Source organism: Felis catus, chromosome B3 (genome assembly GCF_018350175.1).
Source record: "Felis catus isolate Fca126 chromosome B3, F.catus_Fca126_mat1.0, whole genome shotgun sequence".
Taxonomy (NCBI): Eukaryota; Metazoa; Chordata; class Mammalia; order Carnivora; family Felidae; genus Felis; species Felis catus.
Genome location: NC_058373.1, coordinates 74,599,532 through 74,626,794, shown reverse-complemented (window position 1 = coordinate 74,626,794; position 27,263 = coordinate 74,599,532). Strand labels below are relative to the sequence as shown.

The 27,263-nt window shown below is 50.4% G+C and overlaps 3 protein-coding genes across 7 annotated transcripts; 2 read left to right on the top strand and 1 right to left on the bottom strand.

Annotated features, from left to right (window-relative positions):
• Nucleotides 1-1,467: 1,467 nt before the first annotated feature.
• On the top strand, nt 1,468-4,617 carry SDR39U1 (short chain dehydrogenase/reductase family 39U member 1). 2 transcript variants are annotated; one of them, XM_045059735.1, is made up of 6 exons: nt 1,468-1,564; nt 1,904-2,010; nt 2,105-2,187; nt 2,576-2,697; nt 3,478-3,621; nt 3,869-4,617. In XM_045059735.1, exons 1-6 carry the CDS (start codon nt 1,483-1,485, stop codon nt 4,279-4,281), a joined length of 951 nt encoding a protein of 316 aa, XP_044915670.1. In that variant the 5' UTR covers nt 1,468-1,482; the 3' UTR covers nt 4,282-4,617. The 2 variants fall into 2 exon arrangements, with proteins under 2 accessions (XP_044915670.1, XP_003987573.2); XM_003987524.5 differs by having other exon boundaries at nt 1,484-1,592.
• A 1,213-nt stretch (nt 4,618-5,830) lies between these two features.
• Nucleotides 5,831-14,693, bottom strand: KHNYN (KH and NYN domain containing). Of its 4 annotated transcripts, none has more exons than XM_003987523.6 (8): nt 14,592-14,693; nt 13,597-13,817; nt 11,383-12,494; nt 11,125-11,255; nt 10,943-11,039; nt 8,022-8,129; nt 7,711-7,812; nt 5,831-7,158 (listed from the first exon to the last, which is right to left on the bottom strand). In XM_003987523.6, exons 2-8 carry the CDS (start codon nt 13,795-13,797, stop codon nt 6,906-6,908), a joined length of 2,004 nt encoding a protein of 667 aa, XP_003987572.2. In that variant the 5' UTR covers nt 13,798-13,817; nt 14,592-14,693; the 3' UTR covers nt 5,831-6,905. The 4 variants fall into 4 exon arrangements, with proteins under 4 accessions (XP_003987572.2, XP_006932850.2, XP_023111381.2 ...); XM_006932788.5 differs by having other exon boundaries at nt 13,928-14,640; XM_023255613.2 differs by having other exon boundaries at nt 14,455-14,640.
• Nucleotides 14,694-14,790: 97 nt separating this feature from the next.
• On the top strand, nt 14,791-18,450 carry CBLN3 (cerebellin 3 precursor). The gene is made up of 3 exons (XM_003987522.5): nt 14,791-15,873; nt 16,181-16,300; nt 16,657-18,450. Exons 1-3 carry the CDS (start codon nt 15,574-15,576, stop codon nt 16,852-16,854), a joined length of 618 nt encoding a protein of 205 aa, XP_003987571.1. The 5' UTR covers nt 14,791-15,573; the 3' UTR covers nt 16,855-18,450.
• The last annotated feature ends 8,813 nt before the right edge of the window (nt 18,451-27,263 follow it).

Here is a 27,263-nt window from a genome sequence, read left to right as displayed (position 1 = left end):
AAGTTTTCAGACATCCAAGAAGAAGTGTCTAGTGACAAGTTTTTATAGAGTCAAAAGGTCAAAGGAGAAATTCAAGTTGCATAGGATGTTGGGAAGCCTCTGAAAAACTGGCAACTGTATTTGTTACTGAACTCACACTTGGTGCACCGGATGTTCAGTAAGCCAATGTCTCTGAGACACCAGTTTTGAAGCAAAGAAGTTTTATTAGCAGAGCAGCCCAACGAGAAGGAAGAGGATCATTCATAAAGCTGCCTTGCTCTGTTGAGTGAAGGGACAGCTTATAAATGGGGAAGGAGGTGAATACATGAGAGGTGGGTGAGGAGGTTCCTGAAATCCTGAAAGAGGGATGGAGGGGTGTTATGTTTCCGGAAAATGAGGGGCCGAGCAGGACTTGGTATATCAGGCACGTCAGATAATTTTGAAGACAAATGTTACCGTCTGGTCCTCATTAGTTTTTTACAATCAGTGAGTAAACAGGGAGTAGGGGCGAAAAGGGCAAAGTTAATGATAAGCAGTACTGAAACATAATTAAGTAGGGAACAAAACAGAAGGTGGGCCTAAGTTACTAATGCAACTAACACAGCTATAGTGCTGCTTACGCTTTCAAAGCACGTTCAGGAACTAGGTGTCCAGCCTCAAATTCACCCACATACACTTGGGAGAAAGTGCAGAGCGAAGAGAGGAAGGTCCTAGGTCCCAGCTTTGAGGAAACACCAACATTTTAACACCTTCAAAGCAGAGCAAGCAACAGAAACTGAAAAGTTTGGAGAAACACCCACAAGAGAGCTGTGGCTTTCACGAAGGCTGAGAGATGACGATTTCCAAAGGGAGGGAGAAGTCGGCAAGTGTCCAGTGAAACCGAGGTCAAGAAAAATAACTGGAAACTAGGCATTTGTTTTGGTGACACATAGGAAATTACTGCTCTTGACGACAGAGTCAATAAACAATAAAGGCAAAAGACGGGAGTGAATTGGGGAGTAAAAATGGACACCACTCCTTGGAGAAGTTTGGCTATGCAGGTGAAGACAGAGGGCATTAACATCCGAAGAAATAGGCTGGAGAAGGGTTAAGAGGAGAGTAACTTAAAAAATTTCAAATGAAGATAGGAAGGAAGCAGAACAGGGAGAAGAAAGGATGAAGAGGCCAGGCCGAAAGAAATCCATAGTACGGATAGAGAAATCCTCTTGCGTTACTACCAATCCGCCAGGCTGAAAGGACATTCAAATCTCTACGGGCTTTCGGTCATGGGTGGGTGGCTGACTGTGTGCTCCCCACTCTAAAACCTTGCGTCCTCTGCCTTCGTACCTTCTTTCCCCGCCCACTGGGTCTAAGGCTATCACCTCCCACCCCGGCCCTGTCCCAGCCACTCCTCGCGCTGAAATACACAGCCTTCTCTATGAACTCTTCCGGGTCGCCAAGCAGGACCACGCCCAGTCTCAATCCTGCCCGCCCCCCTATTGGAGCGCGCTTTCCGAGAGACACATGCGCACAAATGTCGCTTCCAGGATTGGGCGGTCGTTTCCAGATTGGGAACTCCCCACTAAATCTTGCGCGGGCGCGTTAGGTCCTTGTCGCTATGCGGGTGCTTGTGGGTGAGGGAGGGCAGAAAGGGAGAATCGGGGGCGGGCTTATGGAAAGGTTGAAACAAAAGACTGGGAGGTGGGAGACCGTTTTTGAGGGAGGGCAATGAATCGTGCACTGGTAGTGGTGCACCAGCCTTGGCTTCCTATCTCAGGAAGCCGAATCTCCCCCAGTCCCTGTGACCTGTGTCACTTTTGCATCGCGGGAGGGGGGAGGGGGGAGAAGTCTGGAGTCAGATAGCATGGCACCAGAGGAGGGGGCCACATGCGGGGACGGAAGGTGACCCCCCCGAGAGGATAAATAGCTCGTAATTTCTGGTCAGGTGGCGGGACGGGCTTCATTGGGACAGCCCTAACCCAGCTGTTGAAAGCCAGGGGCCACGAAGTGACCTTGGTCTCCCGAAAGCCCGGGCCCGGTCGGATCACCTGGGTATGTCCATCCTCTGGAAGCTATGGGAGAAGGTCTGGTTTGGCGGCGCAGGGCAAGCCACCACCCGTACCTGCCTCGTTGTTTTCTTCAACAGGATGAGCTCGCTACGTCGGGGCTGCCGCGCTGTGATGCGGCTGTCAACCTGGCAGGAGAGAACATCCTCAACCCTCTCCGAAGGTCAGCTAGGGCCCCGAAGCTGATGTCCTTCAGAGCAGAGGGAGGACGGGTGTGACCCTGATTAGGAGAACCTGTGAGCGGTGGCGAATGGAAATGTCCGATTGAGAACTAAATTCCTATCCCAAACTACTCATCCCGCCCCACTCCTCCCTCCACACCCACCTGCCCTTCTGCCTGCCTCAGCCATTGACTTTAGTCCTCACTCATAACTCAAGATACCCAAGATACATGCCTTTTTTTTTCCTACAGGAGAGATGGGCCATTCCTCTAAACCACAGTGCAGGGGTTTCCTAGAAGTGGGTATGGATGAGCCCCAGGGAAAGAGGAAGGGATATGCGTGTTTGTATTTAGTGACTTACTTCCCTTTTTTTTTTTTTGCCTCCTGCAGGTGGAATGAAACCTTCCAGAAGGAGGTTCTCAGCAGCCGCTTGGAGACCACCCAGATACTGGCTAAAGCCATCACCAAGGCCCCACAACCCCCCAAGGCCTGGGTCTTAGTCACTGGTGTAGGTATGTCCCAAATCACCAGCCCCTTATATTAGCCAGAAGAAGAGAGGTTGCACAGCGAGGGGTTAGCTCAGGCCCTTCTAGCTATACACACCCGAGTACTGATCTTTTCCAAGCACAACTTCCTAGGCCCTCAGTCCATGCATATTTCTCCTGACCTTTGTGTACTTTCTCTGAGAAACCGGGATTCTCAGAGGAAGAGGGGATAGTGGCACTGCTCTCAGTGCCAGAAAAAGCCTCATCTACTCCCAAGTCCCTTGCTTCTCACAGCACAGTTCTTTGGGAACAGAATTTGATTCTTGTATTTCACCATTGGGACCAAAGAACTGCAAACGGTTATAGAACATATATCTGCCACTAGTCTAAGTGTTTTACACATATTATAGCATTTAACCCTCACAAGCACCCTATGAGAGATAGGTATTATTGTTATTCCTGTTGTAAAGATGCAGACATTCTGCAGAGAGAGGTTATATAACTTGCCTGAACTCACAGGGTTAATAAATGGTGGGGCTAAGAATAAATCTCAGGCAGCCTGGCACCGAAGTCTTTGCTCTTAAGCACTACACTCTAGCAGTCACTCAGCTTAGCTACAACTAAAGATAAGTTACTCTAGGGCAGGAACAGGTCAACTCGTGGAGTAGTTCAAAGGAAAACTAGGGCTCTGTCTTCCCATGGGAAGATCCCAGAGACCTAGGAGGGCAAGACCAAGGGAAACATCAGGTGCAAAGGGCCAGGCAGGACCAAGGATGTTGGGGCAAACCAGTGTTATTCCACCGGCAGCTTACTACCAGCCCAGCCCGACTGCAGAGTACGATGAGGACAGCCCAGGAGGGGATTTTGACTTTTTCTCCAACCTGGTAACCAAATGGGAAACTGCAGCCAGGCTTCCTGGAGAGTCTACACGCCAGGTGGTGGTGCGTTCCGGTGAGAACCAGGGGCCTGGGTATCAGACAGGTTTGGAATGTCTTCCTGGGCTCGGGGAGTGGCAGATTTGTGGCCAAGCTGTGGATGGGAGGACAGGAAGTCCCAGAGAGAGCCATACCTCTGAGCTACTACAGAGCTAAGCTGGCCTGGGAAAGGGGAGGAAGAGGAAACCAGGAGGAACTATGGAACTGCTGGAGGCTGAGGAGCCTCCCCGACCATATCTGACCATATCTCTTGCCTGCTCTAGGGGTCGTGCTGGGTCGTGGGGGCGGTGCCATTGGTCAGATGCTGCTGCCCTTCCGCCTGGGCCTGGGGGGCCCCATCGGCTCCGGCCACCAGTTCTTCCCCTGGATTCACATCAGAGACCTGACAGGAATCCTGGCCCATGCCCTTGAAGCAAGCCACGTGCAGGGGGTCCTGAATGGAGTGGCTCCAGCCCCCACTACTACAAATGCTGAGTTTGCCAAGGCTTTGGGCGCTGCCCTAGGCCGCCCAGCCTTCATCCCTCTCCCCAGCATGGTGGTGCAAGCTGTCTTTGGGCAAGAGCGTGCCATCATGCTGCTGGAGGGCCAGAAGGTGGTCCCACGGCGGACACTGGCCACAGGCTACCAGTATTCCTTCCCAGAGCTAGAGGCCGCCTTGAAGGAAGTTGTAGCCTAAGCGGGGAGGCCTCTGGCAGGGCCGGAGTCCTGTCCCTCAACAGAGGCTTCCTGGTTGGAGACTCAGGTAGTAGGCTCAGGTACTGAGACCTGAAACCATCTAGTCCTTATTCCTCTCCCTGCCCTCCTCATGGTTCCTTTGCTCCACCTGATTTAACTGAGAGACTGTCCAGTGTCTCAAGGTTGCAGTCTCATCAAGTTGGATCCTTAAACTCTTCAACTCCTTGGAAAAGAACTTCCAGATTGGTTTCCCTGTGTGTCCCATTACTGTCCCAGTTACCCTTTATGTTGTGTAGAGAATTCTCTGTGATTGAGGCAATAAAGATAAATTATCTCACAGGCTTCGTTCACCTCTTTGGCCTAGATTCTTCTGGAATTTATTTCTAAGGAAATGCCAGATGATTCTTTTCCCTACGTTGGGGTTTTGAAAGTTATACTGGGCATCTCTCTTCTTGGTCCCTCCCTTGCCAAGAGCCAGTAACAAATTTGGGGCATGAGGTTATTATAAAGGTAGAGACCAGAAAATGAGCGCAGTGATCATCCATTTCCAGTGGGTTCTACGGTCACCCTGTGTACTTGTTCACACAGTGCCGTTAGGGTGCCAGCAGAGGAAGAGACAAGGCTTCAGTCTAGGACAGCCTTCAGTCTGTCACTGAACAGCAGTGAATTAATAAAGCAATCCCGCTGGCCCTAGTTCATGAAGCTGCAGTAGGACAAAGCCAACATCCCCGTCTGTAAGAAGCTTGGGACTTGCCTCTCATCTGATTGGGCTGACTTCAAGCAACCAGAGTCCCTAGCACGAAAGGACAGTTGGGTCCCTCTGGCCTACTGTCCTGATTGTGTGCCACGCCTTGACCAGAAGTAGTTCCCCCTAGCCCCCAGTTTGGGGCCAGATTACCCAATCTCCTTTCTTCCCAGAGGACTAGTTGTCTGTGAGTCAGTTACCCCACAACTAGCCTCTTTGCCACACACCTGCCCCTAGGTCAGGTCCATACAGGCTAGTGCTATAAAGCCCTAATGGGAGAAGAGCTGAAGACACTCTCCATCATCCAGCTCCCCAACACTAATTGCTGGAATGAAGAACGGAGATGGCAGTACTTAACTCGCAGTGTGCCACTCAGGGAGATGTCCACAGCCGTAAAAGAACCATGTCCAGGGACTTGCTGCAGAGCCCGGACAGCAAAGAATCCAGGGGCACTTGTCCTACTTCTTTATCTGGTCTTGGACTCTTCAGGAAGTTGACGGGCTCTGTATTGTTCCTGAGAGAATGACCCACCCAAAGGTAGATGTAACAGAAAAGCATATTTGGGGGCTGCAACCAATACTGTCCACAGATGAAAGTACAACCTTGGAGTAGTCAATTTTCTGGCACAGGAGGACTTGAAGCAGATAAAGGACAGGATGTAGGAATCAGGATGACAGTGGTCGATCTGGTGGCCAGTCAGGTGCCTTCTGACTTGGACCCCTTGGTTTTCATTTTCCAGATAATTGGTTCATCTCAATACCACCTCTATAAACCCTTCCATCCCCATACACATGCACACAGAGCAGAAGGGGGCCTCACTTTATGCAGTAAATGTGTTCTGTAGAGAAAATGCTGGGGTCAGATCACATTAACATTGTCATTGCAGACAGAGCATGGCTTCATCAGTTTGGCGAACGCTCAACACTTCAGCAAGTGCATCTCAACGGGGACTTTCTGACACATTCGTTAATCTGTAAACAAACACTTGAATGCAACAGGAGAGCTGCCATTTATAGGAACCCTGAGAGTATTTTGGTAATGCAAACAGCCACCCCTAATTAACTGTTTTATAAATGTGGATTTGGGGGGGGTTGCCCAAAAGGGACGCAGCCATGATAGGGCACATTATACTGAGGACACAGTGTTAAAATCTAGGGCACGGGCCCTGGGGACTGAGGATCCTCAGCTCTCTGAAAGTGAGGTTTTGGTTAGGAAGCCTGTGCAGCCACAGGCAGACACACCTGAGACTTGATGCAAGTACCTTTCCTCCAAGGAGCTTTCCCCCACATTCTCATTTCTCTTCCCAGCTGGCATTTTTGCTCCTGATTTATACACAGAAGTAAGGGCCAAGCAGCTCAATCAAGGTCACAGACAGGCATAGCTGAGACCGGAAGCCAAGTCTCCCTCTGCCTTCACCAGCTCCCTGCTGCCCCACTGTGACCCAGACCCCATAACACTAGCCTCCCCAGAGCCCAGCATCCCCCTTCCCAGCCAGGCCTAGGAAGCAACCTGTCCTCTGACCTGCCAAAGCCAGGGCAAGGAAAGGCTTAGCTTTCTTGCCACCTGCTCTTCGTTCCCCACCCCCGTCTCCATCCCCAACTCAATTTGAAGGAGGAGCTAGCAGTCCCAATCTCCAGGACCTACTCTTCCCAGCAGCCCCCACTCCCTACAGAAACCCTGTGCTATGGCAAGGTTGAGAAGTTAAGGCTGAGCAGAACCTCCTGAGAGCTATTTGAGGTCCTGACTCCAGATGAGATCAAGTCGCACCAACTCAGAGTGAGTCTAGGTCAGGATCTGAGCAGCACAAGGACCCTCACAGAAAATGCTGAGCTGGGTGAGGCTGGAGCTGACGGTATAGCAGCCACTCGGACAGGTGAGACTCAAAAGTTGAGGCTCAGTAGGGCCTCCGAGAGCTGGTTGATGTCCCGGCAGTATGGCTCCCGCTGCAGGATGAAGTCCACCTTGTGATCCTGGCCCCAAAACACCTCCAGCAGCTGGCGCCGGAGCCGCTCTGTCTCCCGAGTCTTCCGAATGCCACCACCGCCTTTTTCCTCCTCTTCTCTCCCCTGCTGCTGATGACCATGTTCTGTGAAAGCCCTGGAAGGATGCTGAGCCTTAGAAGACCCCTGAGCCCTGGGAAGAAACAGAACAAGAAAAGCTGATGAGCATCACGGAGGGAAGTTAGAGCCCAGGGGGCATCCCAGTTAACTGCCTGGCCTATTCCTGGCTTGGAGGGAGGGGGGAGGTGGGGAATGGTCCTGAAGTTCCCCAAGATGACCACTGAGCGGCAGTATCAACCCACTTCTGAAGGGGAGGACATTTCCTTTGGAGCCAGGAAGATGAACCCTGCCACTGGTATGATCTAGTTTTAGTCTAATACATTGACCACTTACTTCATGGTTCGGCACAGATGTGCTAAATACAACTGGCTATAAGTAAAAGCAACCATGTTCCAAATAATCCACCAAACATGGATCAGGGGAAGCTTCCCTCCCAGCCTGGAGGGTCTATGTCAGGATTCCCTGAAAAGCAGTTAAATACGGCCAAGCCCACCGCAACCTGAACCACTGAAGAATTAAGCTGGCCCAGACTGAGGTCACACTTCCCCCCAAGTCTCCAGGTCCACAAAGCCCTTCAGACAGAGGGCCAGGGCTGGGGGCTGTCTAGGAGAAGCTGGGGCGTTACCTGACTGGCTTCTTCAGGAACTCATCCAGCGTGGGGCCGTTTCGCCCCAATGGATCATCAGGAACCATGAAGAGGTTTCCCACAAAGGTGAAGGGCAGTAGGCTGGATGGGGACAGAGAATGTATGGTCACAGAGGGACCCTTAAGAACCTCCCAGACAGCTGAGACCAGCACCACCAGAAAATTACTGGCCACCGTATTCTTCAAGGCAATATCAAGCCCCTTCCCAGAGTCTTCACCCGATGGCAGAACAGAACTGGTTTAGAGAAAGGTCCGAGTATGCGCCCTGTTCTCAGGGGAGGGTTCCCTCACCGCTCCCTGATGATCGCCATCCACTTCTCAGACTCCTCCGCCAGGTCCCGGAACTGGTCATTGGAGACAATGACCCCGTCGGTCTCTTCAGCCAGCTTCACCATGAACCTGTCTCAAAAACCACGGCAGCCGTTCTGGGTTACTCCAAGGCCCCAACCCCAGAGTATCATCGACTTCCATGACCCACTTCTGGCCATGGAGATCTGACCCCCCCCACCTCACCTTGACCCAGTCACTAGGTGACTGCCAGATTCGGGTGCCATAGTTAAGAGAGGAAACAGAGACAAATCCACATGGTCTCCCAAGAGCATCCCCTCTATCCACCACAACCCTCCACCCAACACTTTGTGCCTCATTCATGAGAGACCGTGAGATCTGGCTCCAGCTCTGTCTCCTTCCATCCTCCCCCATCAGTCACAAATCCATCAAGCTCTTCCTCTGAAGAGCCTTCCACTCTGCCCCCTTCCTTTCCAGTCCTACCATTACCCTTAGCTATTTGAACGTTGCACCTGAGATACGGCATAGCCTCCTGATAAGGGGTGCCCTGACCCCAGCCATTTACCACCCTCAAGTCTCTCCTGCCCTCCCCTAAAAGAACACGCGTTTCCCCCAAACAAAACTCTTCCCTCCTTGCCATTTATCTACCGAATAAAGTCCACAGGGCTGGCAGCTACGGCCTTCTAGAACCCAGCTCAATCTACCTGTACAGCCGTATCTCTTCTGGTATTCTCTAATGTACTCTCAACTCTGACGAAATCAATGATCAGATAACACCCTGTTCTCCAAACATGCCCTGTGCTGTCTGACTGCCACCGTGCTTCTCAGACGATTCCCTCCATCGGGAGGTGCTTCCCAAACCTCACTGGATGAACAGGATCACCAGGGAACTTTTAAAAAAGAGATGCCTGGGCCTCACTTTAGTAATTCTGATTCCACAAGATGGGATAGGACTCTTGAGGCAATGGGTGGGGGTCTTTTATAACAGGTTTAGAAACCAAAAGGCGGGGGCCCAGCCCACATCCTCAATTAACAAAAAAACTTGCGAATCTCTCCCTTCCCACAAAATCCCCACCAGAAGGGGGCTCCCTTTCCTCTGAGATGCCATAGTGTTCGGTTTATGGTTTGTTTGGGCTCTGAAATCAATAATCAGGCCTTCTCTAATTCCCAGCACCCCCACCTCCTTATACAGGCCATGTGCCTACTGCTAGGTGCTAAGTGGGCAGGCAGTATTTGAAAGACAGTGTGGTGAACAGGGAACGAGTGATAAGCATTAGGTGTAACATGACTGGTTCTGAGTTTCTGTCTGGGAAACACATGAAGGAGACGACATATAAATGTACATGGTGTCATATGATAATAGAAAAGGTATTTGCAGGTTAAGGGTATTTTACTGTCATGTTACTTCTTCTGTTGCTCAGCAGTATTCATTCAGTAGGCCTATGCTATGCACCACTCTACTACTCACTGTAACTAGACAAAATTCCAAATTCATATTGTGCTGTCCGCCTACTGGGACCTACATAACAGACACGTGCCTTTAACATTCATTACAACTGACTCGCTCTTCAGTTTCAATTCTGTGTCAGTGCTGGTGTGGAAAGGTTCCATGTCTTGGATAATCTGTGAAATCTAGACATAAAACAGAAGAGCACTGGGGGAAAGTGAACTGCCTTTTTGTAGAATACCATTTGTTCGTTAGAGAGAAAAAAGTATTTGAAAAGACAAAATATATAATCACTGTGGCTTGGAAACTCATTTTTTTCTTTAAGACTGAAAATCCTAGGGAATAAAGAACTTGTAATTGCAAATAACTAACTGGCTTTTAAAATCTGCCCATTTCCCCCTCTATGTGTGTACCCTGGGGAGGGAATGTGCCCTGGATTTTTTATTTAAACAATTTGACAGCTTTAACTTCTCACTTTGCCTTTGCCATGTAGTATAGCCTTTGTTTGTTAAGAGTTAACCACCACTCTTGGGGCGCCTAGGTGGTTCAGTCGGTTAAGCATCTGACTTCAGCTTAGGTCGTGATCTCACAGCTCATGAGTTCAAGCCCCACATAGGGCTCTGCACCGACAGCTCGGAGCCTGGCGCCTGCTTTGGATTCTGTGTCTCCCTCCCTCTGCACCTCCCCCACTCACGATCAGGCTCTGTCTCTCAAAAACAAAACGTAAAAATTTTTTAAAAAGGTAACCACTCTTACCCTATGTCTGCATTTCTGTGTGACAGACATGAGACCTACTGCTATAGTTGAGGGGGTCCATGACAAGTCAAGGACTATCACTGTACACTTGCCTGGCACCTTGAGTGAGGCAAGCACATACCTTAGCTTCTTTTGATATTCACAAGGAGGGTGAACAGATAGAAGAGGACCCTGGGACAAAGAGGTTAACCCGTTAAGAGACTGGTCTGTAGTCAGAGTCAAGGAGTAGGTACAACTTGGGGCTCAAATTCAGATCTTCAACTTCTAAGTCCAGTGATGTTCCTATTGTAACACGTTTTGTATCATCTTAGTATGGCCGCGTTGTGTTTCTTCCTTTGCCTTTGTTATTTTGAACAGCTACACCGGTACTTCCAGGGGGATTTCTCTACATGTTTGGAAATTTGGGCTGTAAGAAGTTATTTATGTCACCAGCTTTCCCAGCTTCCCATTAAACTAGTATGTTCTAGACAGTAAGGCACTATATAAATACAAGGCATCACTTAGTCTGATGAATCAAAAATGAATGAATGGGCAAACACAGTTGTCTACCTTCTGTCTCCTCTGGCCTGGATTCATCCAGGTACGCGGAGGAATAACTGGCCGTTTTCCCGCTGCCCAGACTTAGAGACCGCACAAAGGGTCAGGGGCTTCCATCCCCGCCTCGGCTGCCCCCGCTGTGCTTCTTGAATCTCAATACTGGGGCCAGGAGAGAAGCAAGTACCTATCATCGTAGGAGGAGATCCTCTTGCCATCCATGACTCGGGAGGGAGTGAGAGAGAGCAGGCTGAGGGAGTATAGCTTTTGCAGGAAGTGGCCCTCTAGAGAAACAGAGGAGCACAATGGGGTTATCCTCAAGTTGAAGCGGGGCCTATCCCGGGTTACAAAACATCGTGCCCAACTCACCTCTGACCTTGGCATCCTTACTGAAGCGCCACTGAGGCACAAAGACAGTTATGTCACGGTGGCCCCGGTCCCAGAAGTACTGCACAGCAATGGCAATGCCCCGGCTGGAGAAGTAGTGTTGGAGGCCATGCCTGCAGTGGGAAGGGGTCAGCGCTCTAGGGCCCCAGAGACGGGGCCTCTCAGTATGTGTCCCCAAGGTCCATAAAACTGTTCATATCATCCCCCTCCCTGGGATCCTCAGGCCCACCAGGTACTCACACCATGGCCACATTGCTGCCATCAATGACAATGTGACGGAGGTCTGGCTGGCCAGGCACATTGGCAAGGCACAGGGTGAAAGGGTCCTGCAGGGCCTCCTGGAAACGCTGCGTGCCAGTCACCAAGTTGCCCCCGCGGGTACCTCGTTTCCACGGAGACCCACGGCCTCGAGCCACGACCTGCTGCTTGTCTCCCCTGTCTCCTCGGTCTCCGCAGTGCCACGGGGGTTCGGGTGCAGGTGGAGGGCTAGGCACCCTTGGAGGTGAGGCCTTCCCATTGTGTAACCGCTGGAGGAGGGAGGCTCCCCGGGGCTGAGCGGCCCTTGGATAGGGACCCTGGGCACCAGGAGGCTCACTCTGGACACAGAACCGTCCTCTGTCCTGAGGCACCCCCTCCTTCCCCAGGCCCTTTCCTGTCAGGGGCCCTACCTGCCCTGCCTCTCCTCCTCCTGGCTGTGATCTGAAGGCCCCTTCTTTCTCCCAGGCCTCTTGCCCAGGCAGCTCCTTCCACCCCAAATCCATCTCCCTGGGACCACCCTGCTTCCCTCCCTCCTTCTCCATAACATGTCTCTCTCCCCTTGACTCTTGCCACCTTGCAGGTCCAGCGTGCAGGGACTCCCTGCCTTCACTCGAGAGAGCTCTGACTCCCTGGTACTGAGCACCCAGTGGGTCCGGGCTCCCCCCCACCCAGGGGGGTATTGCATGGGGCCCCTGCCCTCTAGATGCCTCCTGCACCAGACTCAACAGTTCCTCCTGGACAGCCAGGGGCAGCTGTAGCAGGGCCTCTCTATGGGCATCCCCATAGGGCTGCAGCAGGGCGGAGAAGTCTCTCAGCACTCCAGCACACTGAGAGACTCTGGGGGATCGCCCTGGCTGAAAGTCCCAGCTCAGCCGCTCCACCAGCTCCTCCACTCTGCTCTGAGCCATGACGAAGGCCTCAGTCAGGCCACTGACCATTAGCGAGCCGGGCAGCCCAGGCACCAGGTGGGCTGATGTGCTCCAGACCAGACAATCAAGGAAGAAGCCCTGGGCTCCCAGGAAGATGCAGTGCAGTTTGGGTGGGTAGTGGATTTCATTCTGCAACTCTGGGCTGCAGAGACCCTTCAGGAACTCCTGGGGGAGGAATGGGGATAGGGGATAGGAAAAAAGGAGACTTCTGGAATTCTACATGGCCCAGTAGCCTCTTCAGGCCCATTGCACACCACCACCACCCCATCCCTGAGTTCCAGGATGCCTGGACAGAGCAATGGGGCCCCACAGAGCCTGACAAAGGTGAGGGTTAAAAAGGGATCAAGAATCTCACTTCTTTTCCCTTTTCAGCTGATAGGGCTACGGCTAATATTTCCACTTAGAACCTGACTCAACTTAAGATATTATTATAGGGGCGCCTGGGTGGCGCAGTCGGTTAAGCGTCCGACTTCAGCCGGGTCACGATCTCACGGTCCGTGAGTTCCAGCCCCGCGTCGGGTTCTGGGCTGATGGCTCAGAGCCTGGAGCCTGTTTCCGATTCTGTGTCTTCCTCTCTCTCTGCCCCTCCCCCGTTCATGCTCTGTCTCTCTCTGTCCCAAAAATAAATAAACGTTGAAAAAAAAAATTAAAAAAAAAAAAGATATTATTATAATAAACTGATCACAAGGCCATCTCTCTAAATATGTATTCGTGCTAAATATGTATGCGTGCGTATGCGTGTTGTAGATTTCCATCACAAGGACTGTCATTTGCTAACTTTTGCTGGACTCATGCTTTATCTCATTCACAATAAGTCCAATGAAGTGGATACTGCTATTATTCACATTTCATAGATAAGGAAAGGGAGACTCAGTCATGAGGCCACCCCATGAGGTAAGTGGAGCTGTACTAGAACCTCTGACAGCAGGAAGCCATGGGGCCTGGCTTCCCATCCCCCAGTGAATTCCTTGGTGGGGCCTGCTTGCCCAACCGGATTATCTCTAGTCTTCAAAAACAGCACAACTGATTTGAGTGGAATCACCTGTCTCTAAGTCCTGGCAGAACCTGGCTCAGCATAGCTCAAATGAAACCAAAACTCCAGATAAATACAGATTTGCAAAGTCCCTCAAAAGATGACAGTCACTGAGGTTGCCAGTAAGACAACCAAGGAGTGAGTGGAGCTCCTCCCCAGCGGCCCCTCCTCTGCTCTGCCTCCCTGTAGGGGAGGGAGGCATTGTTCCCCAAAGGGTCAGAGAGGGGTGTTCACCTTGGCTCTGCTGGCGTTCTCCTTGGGGCCCTCCAGCTGCAGCCAGATGTGGGGGTTTTCAGGACAGTCCTTTGGGAGGACACTCATCCCCACGCTGAAGATGCGCTCCACGTAGGGTTGCTGCTCCCGCACCTTGTCCTCAGCCTCCGCAGACACGGCAAAGCGGTCAGGAGACGGGGAGCCAGCCCCCCAGGTGGGCATGGCTGCTTGGCCACCCAGCCCTGGAAGGAGGGAAGGCAGCTCAGAGCCTCCTTGTCCCCTTAACCCAAATCTTGGGTCTCCCACCCTACACCAGCTATCAACAGGTCGCGATACCGATCTAGTAAACAACCTGGGTCCATCCTGGGGGTAGGAAGAGAACGTCAGATTATCCGGAACCAGGTCTTCTCTCCGGAGAGGAAGTCATGGGCAAACAAGGCTGCCTACTGGGGATGGGCATCTGGCCTTTGGAAAAGGCTGACCACAGCCCTAAGCAGGAAGAGTGGGGGCTCCAGCTCGGTCTGGAGGCCAGAAGTGGATAGATGACAAAAGAGTCCCTCTCCTCAGGATCTCTGCAGTCTCCGCGTCCAAGACGGCCTCTTAAAGATGAATCCGCACCAGGGCTTGAACTGGGATGTCCTCTGGAGTCCCTGGTCTGCCATTTCCAAGGTTCTAGCCCCTCCCACCTCTCCCCCTCCCTCCGCCGTCCGCCGCTCTTCTAGGTAGCGCCAAGGCCCCACCCGGGGCCCAGGGGTCAAGCCGGGTCCCGCCCACAGCCGCCAGCTGCTACCGCCCCCGGCGCCCTTCCCCCGGCCGCGCTCAGCACAGGGGCCTCCGGCTCGGCTCCCGCCGCCGGGGCACGGGGCAGAGCGCGCCTACCCGCCTTGGCCGCCTGCTTCGGCCTCAGTACAGCAGGCGCCTCTCGGTGCCTGCAGGCCCCAGCTTCACCCGCGCCCCAGGCCCAGCGGAGAAGGGCTGGGAGCCCGAAACTGGGCGGGCCTTCCCGAAGTCCTCACCCAACGGGGACCTGTCTTCGCCACATCTCGAACAGTTTTTTGAGTCACTTCCTGGCCCGGGGCGGAGTCAGCCAGGCCCCACCCGGCGCAGGGCGGGCTCCGGGCCCTAGCGCGCGCCTGCCGCCGGGACCCTCCCTGACCCGCCCCCGACCCGCCTCCCGGCCCCGCCCACTCGCCCGGAGTTCGCTTGGGCTCAGCTTCCAAGCCTGCCTGATGGGTTCACCTCTCCCGGTAAATCTGGGTTCTCGCTCGTTCTGCGCAGTTGTTTCTCGGGAGAGAGGAACCACTCATTGAGAGCTGGAGGTGAAGAGGATCCCTTCGGATGAAGATGTGGAAGATCAAGGAGAGAAAGAGACTGGCCCACGGTCACAAGTCTGATACGGTTGGCCCAAGCACTTTCCACCACGATCGTAGGGGAAAGACAAGGTCACCCGCTTTCTTCTAATGGCGGAAAGGGGCCACTGAGAGGGCTGTTGACTAGTGAGGGATTTTAAGAGGAGAGGAATGAGGAAAAGGAAGGGCTGTACGAGCTGTCTGGCGCATAGATGCACGCTTACCGGCATACACCTACAGGCTCTCACACATTCTCACAGGCACATGTACACTTTTACACACCAAGTTCTCTATGGTCCCAGATCCAGCCTTCAGTGCTCTCCAGAGGGGCTGCCCTGGGTTCTGGCTGTAGCCCTTCTGTCTCTCTGCTTCATCCCTCCTCTCCCTCCTAGCGCCCAACTGCTGTCACTTCGTGCCCTGCCAAGGAGGAGGGAACTGCAGTGACAGCAGGAGAGAGAGGCAGGACAGAGTCGTGGGGTACAGAGAGGTATGGAGAGGGAGATGCTGAGACCGGGTTAACAGTGAGACCCAGAGAGGGGGCTGAGGAGCAGGGTGAGGGGTGGCGAGAGCCCCGGGGGAAGCAGGAACTGAAAGGAGCGGCAAGAGGGGACAAGACAGCAAGACTTGTGGGTCACAGAACAACTCAGCCATGCCAGGAGCAAAGCGACACTGGCGACCAAGACTCCCACCCAGCCCCAGGCTGCCCTTGGCCCTGATACTTCTGACCCTAGGGAATGGGTGGGCCCAAGAGGGGGCAGAGCCTGTCCTCCTGGAGGGGGAATGCCTGGTGGTCTGTGAGCCTGGCCGAGCTGCTGCAGGGGGGCCTGGGGGAGCAGCCCTGGGAGAGGCCCCCCCAGGAAGAGTGGCATTTGCTGCAGTCCGAAGCCACCACCACGAGCCAGCAGGGGAGATCAGCAATGGCACCAGTGGGGCCATCTACTTTGACCAGGTAATCCCCCTACCCTTGTCCAGGGGACGTGTAATGACCTGAAATCAACTACTCAAACCCACTTGGCTCTTAAGGAAAATCCCCCTACTGTGACTAGGTGCTCCTCCGCTCCTCTGCCCTGCTGCCTGTCTCCCTTCCCTACACCCCTACCCACACTCCTCCTTGCCCGTTCTCATCATTTCTTGTGAATCTGTGCATTCCTCCTGTTCTTATCTACCTGCCACCCCTTCTTTTCCTTACTCACTGCCCTGTCCCATAAGCCAGTAGTTTCCCTCAATCCCCACTCAGCAGAGTCTGCTTCCCACAGGTCCTGGTGAATGAGGGTGGTGGCTTTGACCGGGCCTCGGGCTCTTTTGTGGCCCCTGTTCGTGGTGTCTATAGCTTCCGGTTCCATGTGGTGAAGGTGTACAACCGCCAGACTGTCCAGGTGACCGGTGTACTGGGGCCCTGTCCTGGCTCAGGAGGGGAGGGAAGGGAGAGGGAATAAGTAGAGTCCTGCTGACTCCTAGGCAGTCCCTCCCTTGATGGTGTCCTTGGGTGGGGGTGGGGGGTGGGGGTGGTGCGGCTGGCAGGAGGAAGAGAGGAAAGGACCTGTCTAGCAGAGAGTGTGGAGGAGGTACTGAGTCCAACCCTGGCCATCCCTCAGCCCCCCACTGAGCGTGTGCTGAGTCCCAAGTTCCCAGGATTGCAGAGTATCCCTTGGGAGCTGGAGAAAAGAAGACCTCGGGCAAGTGGGGGATCTTGGGACAAAGGGAGAAGTGCTAACTGGGCTCATCTCACCAGGTGAGCCTGATGCTGAACACATGGCCCGTCATCTCAGCCTTTGCCAACGACCCTGATGTGACCCGAGAGGCAGCCACCAGCTCTGTGTTACTGCCCCTGGACCCTGGGGACCGAGTGTCCCTGCGCCTGCGTCGGGGGAACCTACTAGGGGGCTGGAAATACTCAAGCTTCTCTGGCTTCCTCATTTTCCCACTCTAAGGGTTCAGGCCTTTCAAGGACTGGAATCTAACCCCTGCCTTCTGCCCTCTGCCCTCTGCCCTCTCCTGCCCCAGAAGCAGCATCTTTGGAGTAGGAGAGAGGCTCCCTCTGGCTGCCTGTATTCCACCTTCTTGCATGGAACCCTGTGCCTAACACCCAAGGTGAAGAGTAGAGCTGTGGTGTCTGGGGACCTGGCCCCCCTCACCTACCCTCCCACCCCCATCCTCCCACTGCGTCTCTTTGTGCCTGCAAGGTATGGCAGGTGGCAAGGCCTGTGCTACTTTGCAGACTCTGTTCTTCCTGTTCCTCCACCCCCAGCCTTCTGCTCAGTGCTATTTGGGGACAGGTGGCACAGGTGAGCCTGACAGGCCCCCCCACAGGGACCCAGATGGACCAGCCTCAGTGTACCCTGCAGGCTCCTTCCTATGAGGTGTGCCAGCATCACGGATCTTGGCCAGCACAGTCAGAAGCCGAGCCAGCACAGTGTGGGCTAGGGCAGGAGGCTTAGCGACCAGCAGAAGTGTGGGGAGGACCACAGGACAGCCCAGAGCCTGTGGCTGGTGGGGCAGGAAGGCCATGTGCCCAGACTGAACATGGTACACACTTTTCATGTACACTGGGGCAGCCAGCAGACAGTGAATCTGGGCATCCATCTGTGCAAGGTCCCCGATGGACTCTGGCCCTCACCTCCCCACCTAAGACGTGGGGTGTGTGTGTTTGCTGCAGCCAAGAGTGGGTGTACTGAGCTTCCTTGGACAGCTGGAGGTAGGGGTAGACAGTCACACGTGGGCAAGTATTGATCTCCAAGCATGACACACGTCAATGATGCGGCCACCTCCTAGAACCTTTGTGATCTGAACTTCAACGACTCCACATTCTGACTGCCACTGCCACCCTCCCAGCTCTCTCAGCTACCTTCACTGTACCTGTCCCAAACTAGTCCTAGCCTCTCTTCTTTCTCCTGATTTGTGCTGTTTTGTCCTCCTTCTTAAACTTCCTATTGTCTTAGATGCTAGGATTCATCCCTTCAGCCACTCTCCTGCCAGTGTTATAAAATCTCTATGTCTTACCGCACGCTGCCCCATTCTCCCAGCATGGGTAAACCTATCAGTAAAGCAACTAGAGAATGACGGTCAATGAGAAACCACAGGAGCCCTGAAGAGACAAGATGCCATTTACAATTTGGATCAGGGGTTACAGGATACAAGCAGGTATGTTTAGAGAAGAGAAATGTAAAATTGTATATTTGAGTCAAATACAAAAGGAAATTAGTAATGCTTAAATTACATAGGAAACACCAACGCGGATTTGTGGTTTTCAAAAGAAGTAACTTTTTCAAAATTTGTCACTAAAGTAGCCTAGAAACAATATTAGAAAAAATCTGATATGCATTCTGAGCACCTGGATCTTTGCCTCAAATATGATTCACCTTTAAAAGAACTTGGGGCGGGGCGCCTGGCTTGCTCAGTTGGTAGAACGTGTGACCCTTGATCTAGGGGTTGCAGTTTAGAGCCCTACATTGGGTGTAGAGATTACTTAAAAATAAAAGTCATAAATAAATAAATAAATAAATAAATAAATAAATAAATAAATAAATAAATAAAATAAAAAGAACAGAACTCCATCTCTTAAATAACTCTATGCCTGGAACATGTTGTTAATGACAAAAAGCAAGGATACTATTTAAACTGTATCGGGTAGAGCCGAAAAGGCAAAGGAATCCATTCAAATTCTCCCACCCCTTGACATGCTGTGACAATTTGATCATCGAAAGGAAAACAATACAGTTAATTGGAACAAGGTGAATTTTTAAAATCCATGACTCTGTAGTGATATTTAAAAGGGAAAAAGTCACTATAAAATGTGCAAAAAGATAGTTAATTTATCAAGTGAAGAAGAACAAATATAATCATATATATTTAGCTAATTCTGATTAGAAGAGTGTAAATATAGTGAGTATTTTATCTCTTCGTAAAGTATACTTATTTTTCTTTATCTGTAGAAGTAGGGAAGGGTGGACACATAGAGCTGTGAGTGATTCCAGAAAAAGTTGGAACTGTATCAAGAATGGAGGAGACTGATTGGCACCATCTGGTCATATATCACAACCAGGAAGAAAGGGAGCCCAACAGTGTGTTGCAAGATGATGAATTAGTCAAACGTCCAAAAGATAACTGCTCACAGCTCAAATTTGATCCTTCATTTCTTGGGAAAGGGAGCCTGTATGTCACCAAACTAATTTCAATGAGATTGCAGTAACAGCAAACCCAAATAATAATAACGGGTTAACCAACAAAGAAGATTATTTCTGTCTCACATAGAAGAATTCACAAATAAAGAGTAGGGCTGGATCACAGTTTTATGATGATTGCAGCCAAGTTTCCCTTCTTGCTGTTCTACCATCGTTAGCATTCCATATCATGGCCCAAGATGGCTCCTTGCACTCCAGCCATTACATTAGCCTTACAGCCCCCCAGGAAGCAGGAAGGAAGAAAGAGCACACCACCTTCCTTTATTTGTTTATTTTTTTAAAACATTTTTTTTCAATGTTTTTATTTATTTTTGGGGACAGAGAGAGACAGAGCATGAACGGGGGAGGGGCAGAGAGAGAGGGAGACACAGAATCGGAAACAGGCTCCAGGCTCCGAGCCATCAGCCCAGAGCCTGACGCGGGGCTCGAACTCACGGACCGCGAGATCGTGACCTGGCTGAAGTCGGACGCTTAACCGACTGCGCCACCCAGACGCCCCTACACCACCTTCCTTTATAGAAGCCTTCTGAAAGTTGCCCCCAACATGCTGATTACATCTCGTTGGCTAGAATTTAGGCACACCTGGCCACACCAGGCCAAGGAGAGAGGCTAGGAAATCGAGTCTTTATTCCAGACAGCCATGCTGAGCTAAACATCATGAGTTTTATAATGTGGAAAAAGAGGAGACTGGATATTGAGGAAAAACAACTAGATGTTTTTGAACGTGCAAATGGGCTACATAAATTCGTAAATAATGGCAGGGAAGTTACTGTGTTGGTTTTCTGTTGCTATATAACAACTTCAGCAGCTTGACACAACACCTATTTATTATCTCACAGTTTTCTGTAGGTCAGAGTCCAGCAGAGCGTGACTGGCTTCTCTACTTGGGGTTTCATAAGGGTGAAAGCAAGGGCTGCCTTCCCTGCTGAAGGGGAAGAATCCACTTTCAAGAGCATTTAGAATTCAGTTCCTTATGGCTGTAGGACTGAGATCCCTGGCACCCACCATCTTTAGGCCAGCAATGTCAGGCCAAGTCCTTCTCACACTTTGAATCTCTCTGACCTATCCTTCTGAGAGTCAGAAGTCTCTGACTTCAGTGGAGAAATTTCTCTGATTTTAAGTGCTCATGTGATTCGATTGGGCCTGCCCAGATAATCCAGGCTAATCTTCCTCTTTTGACCTTAATTACATGAGACATCTGGGTGGCTCAGTCAGTTAAGCATCCGACTCTTGATTTCAGTTCAGGTCAAGATCGCATGGTCATGATCTCATGGTCCTGGGTTGGAGCCCTGTGCATCAAGCCCTGTGCCTCAGGCTCTGCGCTGAGCACAGATTCTCTCTCTCTCTCTCTCTCTCTCTCTCTTTCTCTGCCCCTTCCCCACTCACTTGCTCACTCTCTCTCTAAAATTAAAAAACATTTTTTTAATTTAGAAAAAGATTCTCTCTCTGCCCCTCTCCCTCATTTGCTCGCTCTCTCTCTCTCAAAGTATAAATAAATAAATAACCTTAATTACATATGAAAATGTCCCTTTTCCTATGAAACATAATTCAGAGGCTCCAGGGATCAGGGCATGGACATTTTTGGAACATCTGCAGGGAACATGGACATTTTTGAAATATCCTAGTCATTAAGTTTTAAGATGGCATCATCTAGGGGCGCCTGAGTGGCTCAGTCAGTTAAGTGTCTGACTTCGGCCCGGGTCATGATCTCACAGTTTGTGGGTTCAAGCCCCACATCAGGCTCTGTGCTGACAGCTCAGAGACTGGAACCTGCATCAGCTTCTGTGACTCCCTCTCTCTCTGCCCCTCCCCTGCTCATGCTCTGTCTCTGTCTCTCAAAAATAAATAAATGTTGAAAAAATTAAAAAAAAAAAAAAAGATGGCATCATCTAAAGGAAAGGCATTCTGGGGCATCTGGGTGGTTCGATTGATTAAGCAGCCAACTTTTGGTTTCGGCTCAGGTCATGACTTGGAGGTTTGTGAGTTCAAGCCCAGTGTTGGGCTCTGCACTGACATCACAGAGCCTGCTTGGGATTCTCTGTGTCCTGCCTCCCTCTCTCTCCGCCCCTCCTCTGTGCTCTCTCTCTCTCTCTCTCTCTCTCTCTCTCTCTCTCAAAGATAAATAAACATCTAAAGAATGTATTGGGGCGCCTGAGTGGCTCAGTCGGTTAAGCGCACGATTTCGGCTCAGGTCATAATCTCGTGGTTTGTGAGTCCGAGCCTATGTCAAGCTCTGTGCTGACAGCTCAGAGCCTGCAGCCTGCTTCACATTCTGTGTCTCCCTCTCTCTCTGCCCCTTCCCCACTCGCACTCTGTCTCTCTCTCAAAATAAGTAAATGTTAAAAAAAGATTATTTTAATGTATTATAAAATAATTTAATTTAATTTAATTTAATTTAAAAATAAAATAAAGGCATCCAGTTACGACACACAAATCACATGGAAAAAGCATGGGTTTAAGAAATTCCCATGGTATACAAGGTAAACACTGGCTCAGATTTTAGTCATTTTATTTAATTAAAAAAATTTTTTTTAATGTTTATTTTTGAGAGAGAGAGAGACAGACACAGAGTGAGAGTGGGGGGAGGGTCAGAGAGAGAGAGGGAGACGCAGAACCCGAAGTAAGCTCCAGGCTCTGAGCTGTCAGCACAGAGCCCCATGCAGGGCTCAAACTCATGAACCGTAAGATCATGACCTGAGCCAAAGTTGGACAGACGCTCAACCGACTGAGCCACCCAGGCGCCCCAAATTTTAGTCATTTCAGAAGATGCTCCAGTTCCCAGGTCCCAGCCAATCATTCATTGATTAATCATATAAAACTTCATCTGCCCTGAGATAATGTTCTTTGGGATTATCTAAATTCAGAAATTGGTCTGAACTGAGGTAGTGTCCATCTCTTGGGTCTACAAACCCATTTTTATAATATGTGTATACACATAGTATAGGTGTAATAAATTTCATGGTCCTTGTAAGATGTGTGTGGTTTACCAAAATCATGCTTTTAGAGAAATTAATATATTACTGGTGATCCTATCAAAATATGTAGGAGGTTTTAAGTTTACAGGAAATGTTTAAATAATTTGATTTGTAAAATAGGTAGGTTTTGATTTATTGGGTATACAAACCATGTTTAAATGTTTAAACAATTTTGCTTAAGTAGGTTTATGAGGTAAATAGATTAAACGATAAATAAACACCAATGGTGGTTAGTGTTCCTCTCCAGGTACAAAAAGCTCCTCAGACTTTAAGAATCCTAAGACTAGAATGCAGCTGTCCTGGGGCGCCTGGGTGGCTCAGTCAGCTGAGCATCCGACTCTGGCTCAGGTCATGATCTCGCGGTCGTGAGTTCGAGCCCCGCATCAGGCTCTGTGCTGACAGCTCAGAGCCTGGAGCCTGCTTCGGATTCTGTGTCTCCCTCTCTGTCTGCTCCTCCCCGCTCATGCTCTGTCTCTCTCAGTGTCAAAAAAAAAAACATTAAAAAGAAAAAAAAAAGAATGCAGCTGTCCTGCCTCCCTGAGCCCACACCCTGGCAGCCAATCTCAGCAGAGAAAGTCCCACTACTGAAGGATGCACTGTGGATCTAAACCCATTGTTGTCCAGGGGCACCTGGGCGGCTCAGTCAGTTAAGTATCCAACTTCGACTCAGGTCATGATCTCACAACTCGTGGGTTTGAGCCCCTTGTCGGGTTCTGTGCTGACAGCTCAGAGCTTGGACCCTGCTTTGGATTCTGCATCTCCCTCTCTCTCTGCCCCTCCCTCGCTCACACTCTGTCTCTCTCTCTCTCAGAAATAAATAAACATTAAAAAAAAATTTTTTTAAACCCATGGTGTCCAGTCACCCCTGTCCCCAATCCTCTGTGCAAATCTTTTGTGGTTTCCTCTGCCAGCTTTTTTCTTCATCCTCCCCAGCATCCAACTGAAGCTTTCTGTTCTTTCCTTAAACCTTTTACACCGCCAGGTCTGCCCCTGTCATCAGCAGCAAATGGGCTCACCCTCAACCTGACTGAAGAAGCAGAAACACCAGGTAGGAACCCTTCCCACCACCACATCTGGAAACTCACCATTCTCATCTCTGCTCCCTCCTGTCTGGTTCAGTAGAAGACGTGTCCCTCTTCTTGTCAAGGCAGCTACCTGCATCCACCAGTCACGGATCTCACTTCCTCCAAACATCCCCTTTCCTTAGTCTCACTTCTCTCTTAAGGTTCAACCTCTCCCTCTCTACTCCTTCCCTTTAGTAGTTAAATAGACTCAAGACTCTTGACTCTGAAAAAGAAAATGACAGGTGTGGAAATAGTTGTAGATACAGAACTCTATATGTCCCCGGCTCTATGTTCACGTCATCTCTCCTCCTCTTTAGAGTCAAATATTTATGCTCGCCAGTTTCTCACCTCCTAAGTCAACTGTGGCCTCCACTGCTCCACCTAAACTGCTCTCAGCCTGGTCACTCCCAACTTTGGTGTCACTAAAGTCAACGCACATTTCCAGTCCTTCTGTTACTCAAGTCCTCCTTAACATTTGACCCTGTTGGCCACATCTTCCTGCCAGAACTCTCTGTGCCAATTTCCCTGACTGTGCACCTTCTGGGCTTGCCCTCCACTCTCTGCCCAGGCTTCAGTTTCTTTTTCGGGCTCCTCTACCCCTCTGTTCAAGTCTTAAATGTTTTTCCTCAAGGTTCTGCCCTAGGATTCCTTCTGGCCTGATACATTCTCAAAAGCTTGAATTTCCATCCATGTGCTGACAGCTTCCACACTTGTTATCTCTATCCCTGATGCATACATTGGACGCCCCACTTTATAGTCAACTATACTCTTTCCTCCCTACATCTGTTCTCTCTCTCTGTGTCTTTGTCCTCCATGAATGAAACCTCCCTGTTTCCCCAACCCAACACTAGCCGTTGTCCTCAGTTCTTCCCTCTCCCTTATACCCCATAGCCAATCACAACCAGGAGCCCTGTCTGTTGTGTTCCACCCCCCTGACTCAAATTACCAGTCTCCTAGATAGAGTTCTCCAGAAGCTTTCTAACTGACCCCTTGGCCTCCAGTTTTGCCTCCCTCAGTCCACTCTCCACACTGGGGCTGCCATACTGATCTATGTAAGTGAACTTCCTTGCATAGCCCTTTAGGGAATCGGTGAGTCTCAGAATGAGACATTACCTAGTGTGGTTTTGAGATCCTTGGCAATCCAGCCGCTACAAGCTCCTGCTTCATGTTGACCATCTACAAGAATGTGGAAGCTTGCAAAGTAGCACCAGGTACTAGATGAGGGAAAGTGACACCATCCTGTGTTGGGAGACCCAGAGCTGGTGTATTAAGTCAAGAATATGCAGTTTTATGGGGCATCTGGGTGGCTCAGTCGGTTAAGCATCCGATTTAGGTTCAGGTCATGACCTCACACTTCATGAGTTCGAGCCCCATGTTGGGCTTTGTGCTGACAGCTCAGAGCCTGGAGCCTGCTTTGGATTCTGTGTCTCCCTCTTTCTCTGCCCCTTCCCTGCTCATACTCTGTCCTTCTGTCTCTCAAAAATAAATAAACATTAAAAAAAAAAAAAAGAATATGCGGCTCATGACCTGCTGAGGAGGTCATAATGAGGAGGCACAAGCCACTCACACAGGGCACTGTAGGCAGGTAGCCGGCTCTCCACCGAGCTCTCACCTCAGGAAAGTGAAAACCCCAGGGCCGTTTTCATTAAAGGTGCAGTTTCGGTACATGCACACAAAGGAAGTAGTGACACAAGATTTATTACAGATCCCAGAAACGGGGGTGGGGGTGCACACAATGAACCAAGGGAAGGGCAGGCATTTGTCCCCGGTCACGAGTGAATGAACAGGACGTAGAGAGCAGGGTAACGAGCACCTACTATTCATAAGGTGGTTGGCACAGAGGTCACTAAAATTTTGTGTGCTCAGCTCTCAAGTGGTTATTTTAAATGGTGCCCCCAGGAAAAGCAAAGTGGGAATTTGGGGTGAGTATCCTAAGCTCTGGTCCTTGAAAACCATCCAGCCTCTGGGCATGAGCGGGGGTTGTCATACTGTGAAATACCCAGGCAGCAACTCTAAATCATTGTTTTCTCATCACACCTCAGAGAAAAGAAGGCCTGGCCTTCAAGTCAAAATTTATCAAGGCCAAGGGAATCGTTCTTGGACCCACCTAAGGTAAATCGGGACGGGTTTTAGTTTGTACAGCAGTCTGATCCAGACCAACCTGAAATGGAGAAATCTTAACGGACACAGTGTAACACGTTAAGGAAAGACAGGCCATAGATTGAAGGGGGGCAAGGCAGAGTAACCGTAGCAACGAAGTGAATATGCTCACAGGAGAAGCAGTGAGCATAGTGGTTAAGACGGTGGCACAGGAGCCTCTCACTTAGTGGCTGCACATGACCTTCCATGCCTGAACCTCTCTGTGCCCCATCTTCTTCCTCTATAAAATGGAGAAAACAATTGTATCTACCCCACAGGGTTGGAAAACACTTAGAACAGTGCCTGGCACAAAGCAAGTACTCAATATGTGTAAGTTACCGTTACTGTTTGGATTGGTAAATAAATTAAAAAGGGTGCATGTCCCAAGGATTCTCTGGCAATCTTTAAAAAGCATGTAGGGGGTGGTGGGACGTCTGGGTGGCGCTGTTGGTTAAACATCTGACTCTTGAGCTCAGCTCGGGTCATGATCTCAGTGTGTGACTTCGAGCCCCGCATCGGGGGCTGCCACTGGCTCACGTCTCTCCTTCTCTCTGCCCCTCCTCTGCTTGTATTACTCTCTCTCTCTCTCTCTCTCTCTCTCTCTCTCTCTCTCGTTCCCTGTCTCTCTGTCTCTCAAAATAAATAAATTAACTGAAAAATAATTTTAAAGCATGTAGGGGGGCACCTGGGTGGCTCAGTCAGTTAAGCGTTTGACTCTTAGTTTTGGCTCAGGTCATGATCTCACAGTTTCATGAATTCGAGCCCTGCAACAGACTCTGTGCTAGCAGCCTGCTTGGGACTCTCTCTTTCTCTCTGCCCCTCGCCCACTTACACTGTCTCTGTCTCTGCCAAATTAAATAAATAAGCTTATAAAAATTAAAAACTAAAAGGCATGTAGGATTTTTATTTGGTTTTATAGTGGCCATTTACCTGTTACAATGCTTCTTTCATTCAAATGTGTTCACTTTTACCCGTGACTTTCATTCAAATGTGTTCACTTTTACCGGTGAATGCAAGAACTTAGTAAATGGTTGCTGGGAAAGCGTGGTGTCACAAAGCTTAGGGGTCTTAATCTCACCAGCTAGTTTATGTTAAGTTTTAACGTGGGAACAGGATACAGCGTGTAAATATGCTTTGTCTTTATGACTCGTGTTGTGTCACAGAACTATCTGCATACTGGCTGCTTTGTAATTTCTCTGGGGAAAGCCCACCTTCCAGTGCCCCATATGAGAAGGGAAAATCGTGATGGGCATAAACGAGAGAAGCAGTGACTGGTAGGCTGTGATGCCCATAATGGTCAACTCTAGACAAACTTTTACTATGCCCTCCCCTAAAGGTAGGAGGAATCTCAAATCCTGCTCAGAATTGTTCAACAGTGAAGAAGAAAAATCTCACCATCCCAGCGCTCAGAAGCCAATGTGGGTAAAATCTGATTATTGCTTAAAGTCATCCTGAGTAAAAACTAAAGAGGTTTTGCTGAGCCAGCGTTCTGCTCGGCTTTCCACTTAGGAGTTCTGAGCCTTTCCCTTGCTGCCTTGTACTAAGGGCATGTGCATTATTCCTGGTGAAGGGGGTCAGGGAAGACCATGACCTGTCTGAATGGCATGTGAGCTGAGATCCCAGGTGCCTGAGCCCCAAGCTCATGTACCATGCTCTCTCTCTCTCTCTTACTCCCCTGCACTGCATTTGCTTGTTGAATTGTCTCCTTCACCTAACTGAGGATTCCAAGGGGCAGAGACCCTATGACTCACATGACCTGCTACCCAGCCCACACCTAGACAGGGCCCGGCACATAGTAGGTGCTCCATGAATAATGAATGACAGCGTTGAACCCATGAATAATGGATTGAATAATCCATGAATAATGAATGACACACACTGGGGAGTTCTCAGGAAAGAAGTTTCCTTCCTGCTGCTCCATACCCCTGCCAATGCTGAACAGAAGTTTGGGCAGGTGAGGAAGGCACCAAGAAGCAGAGG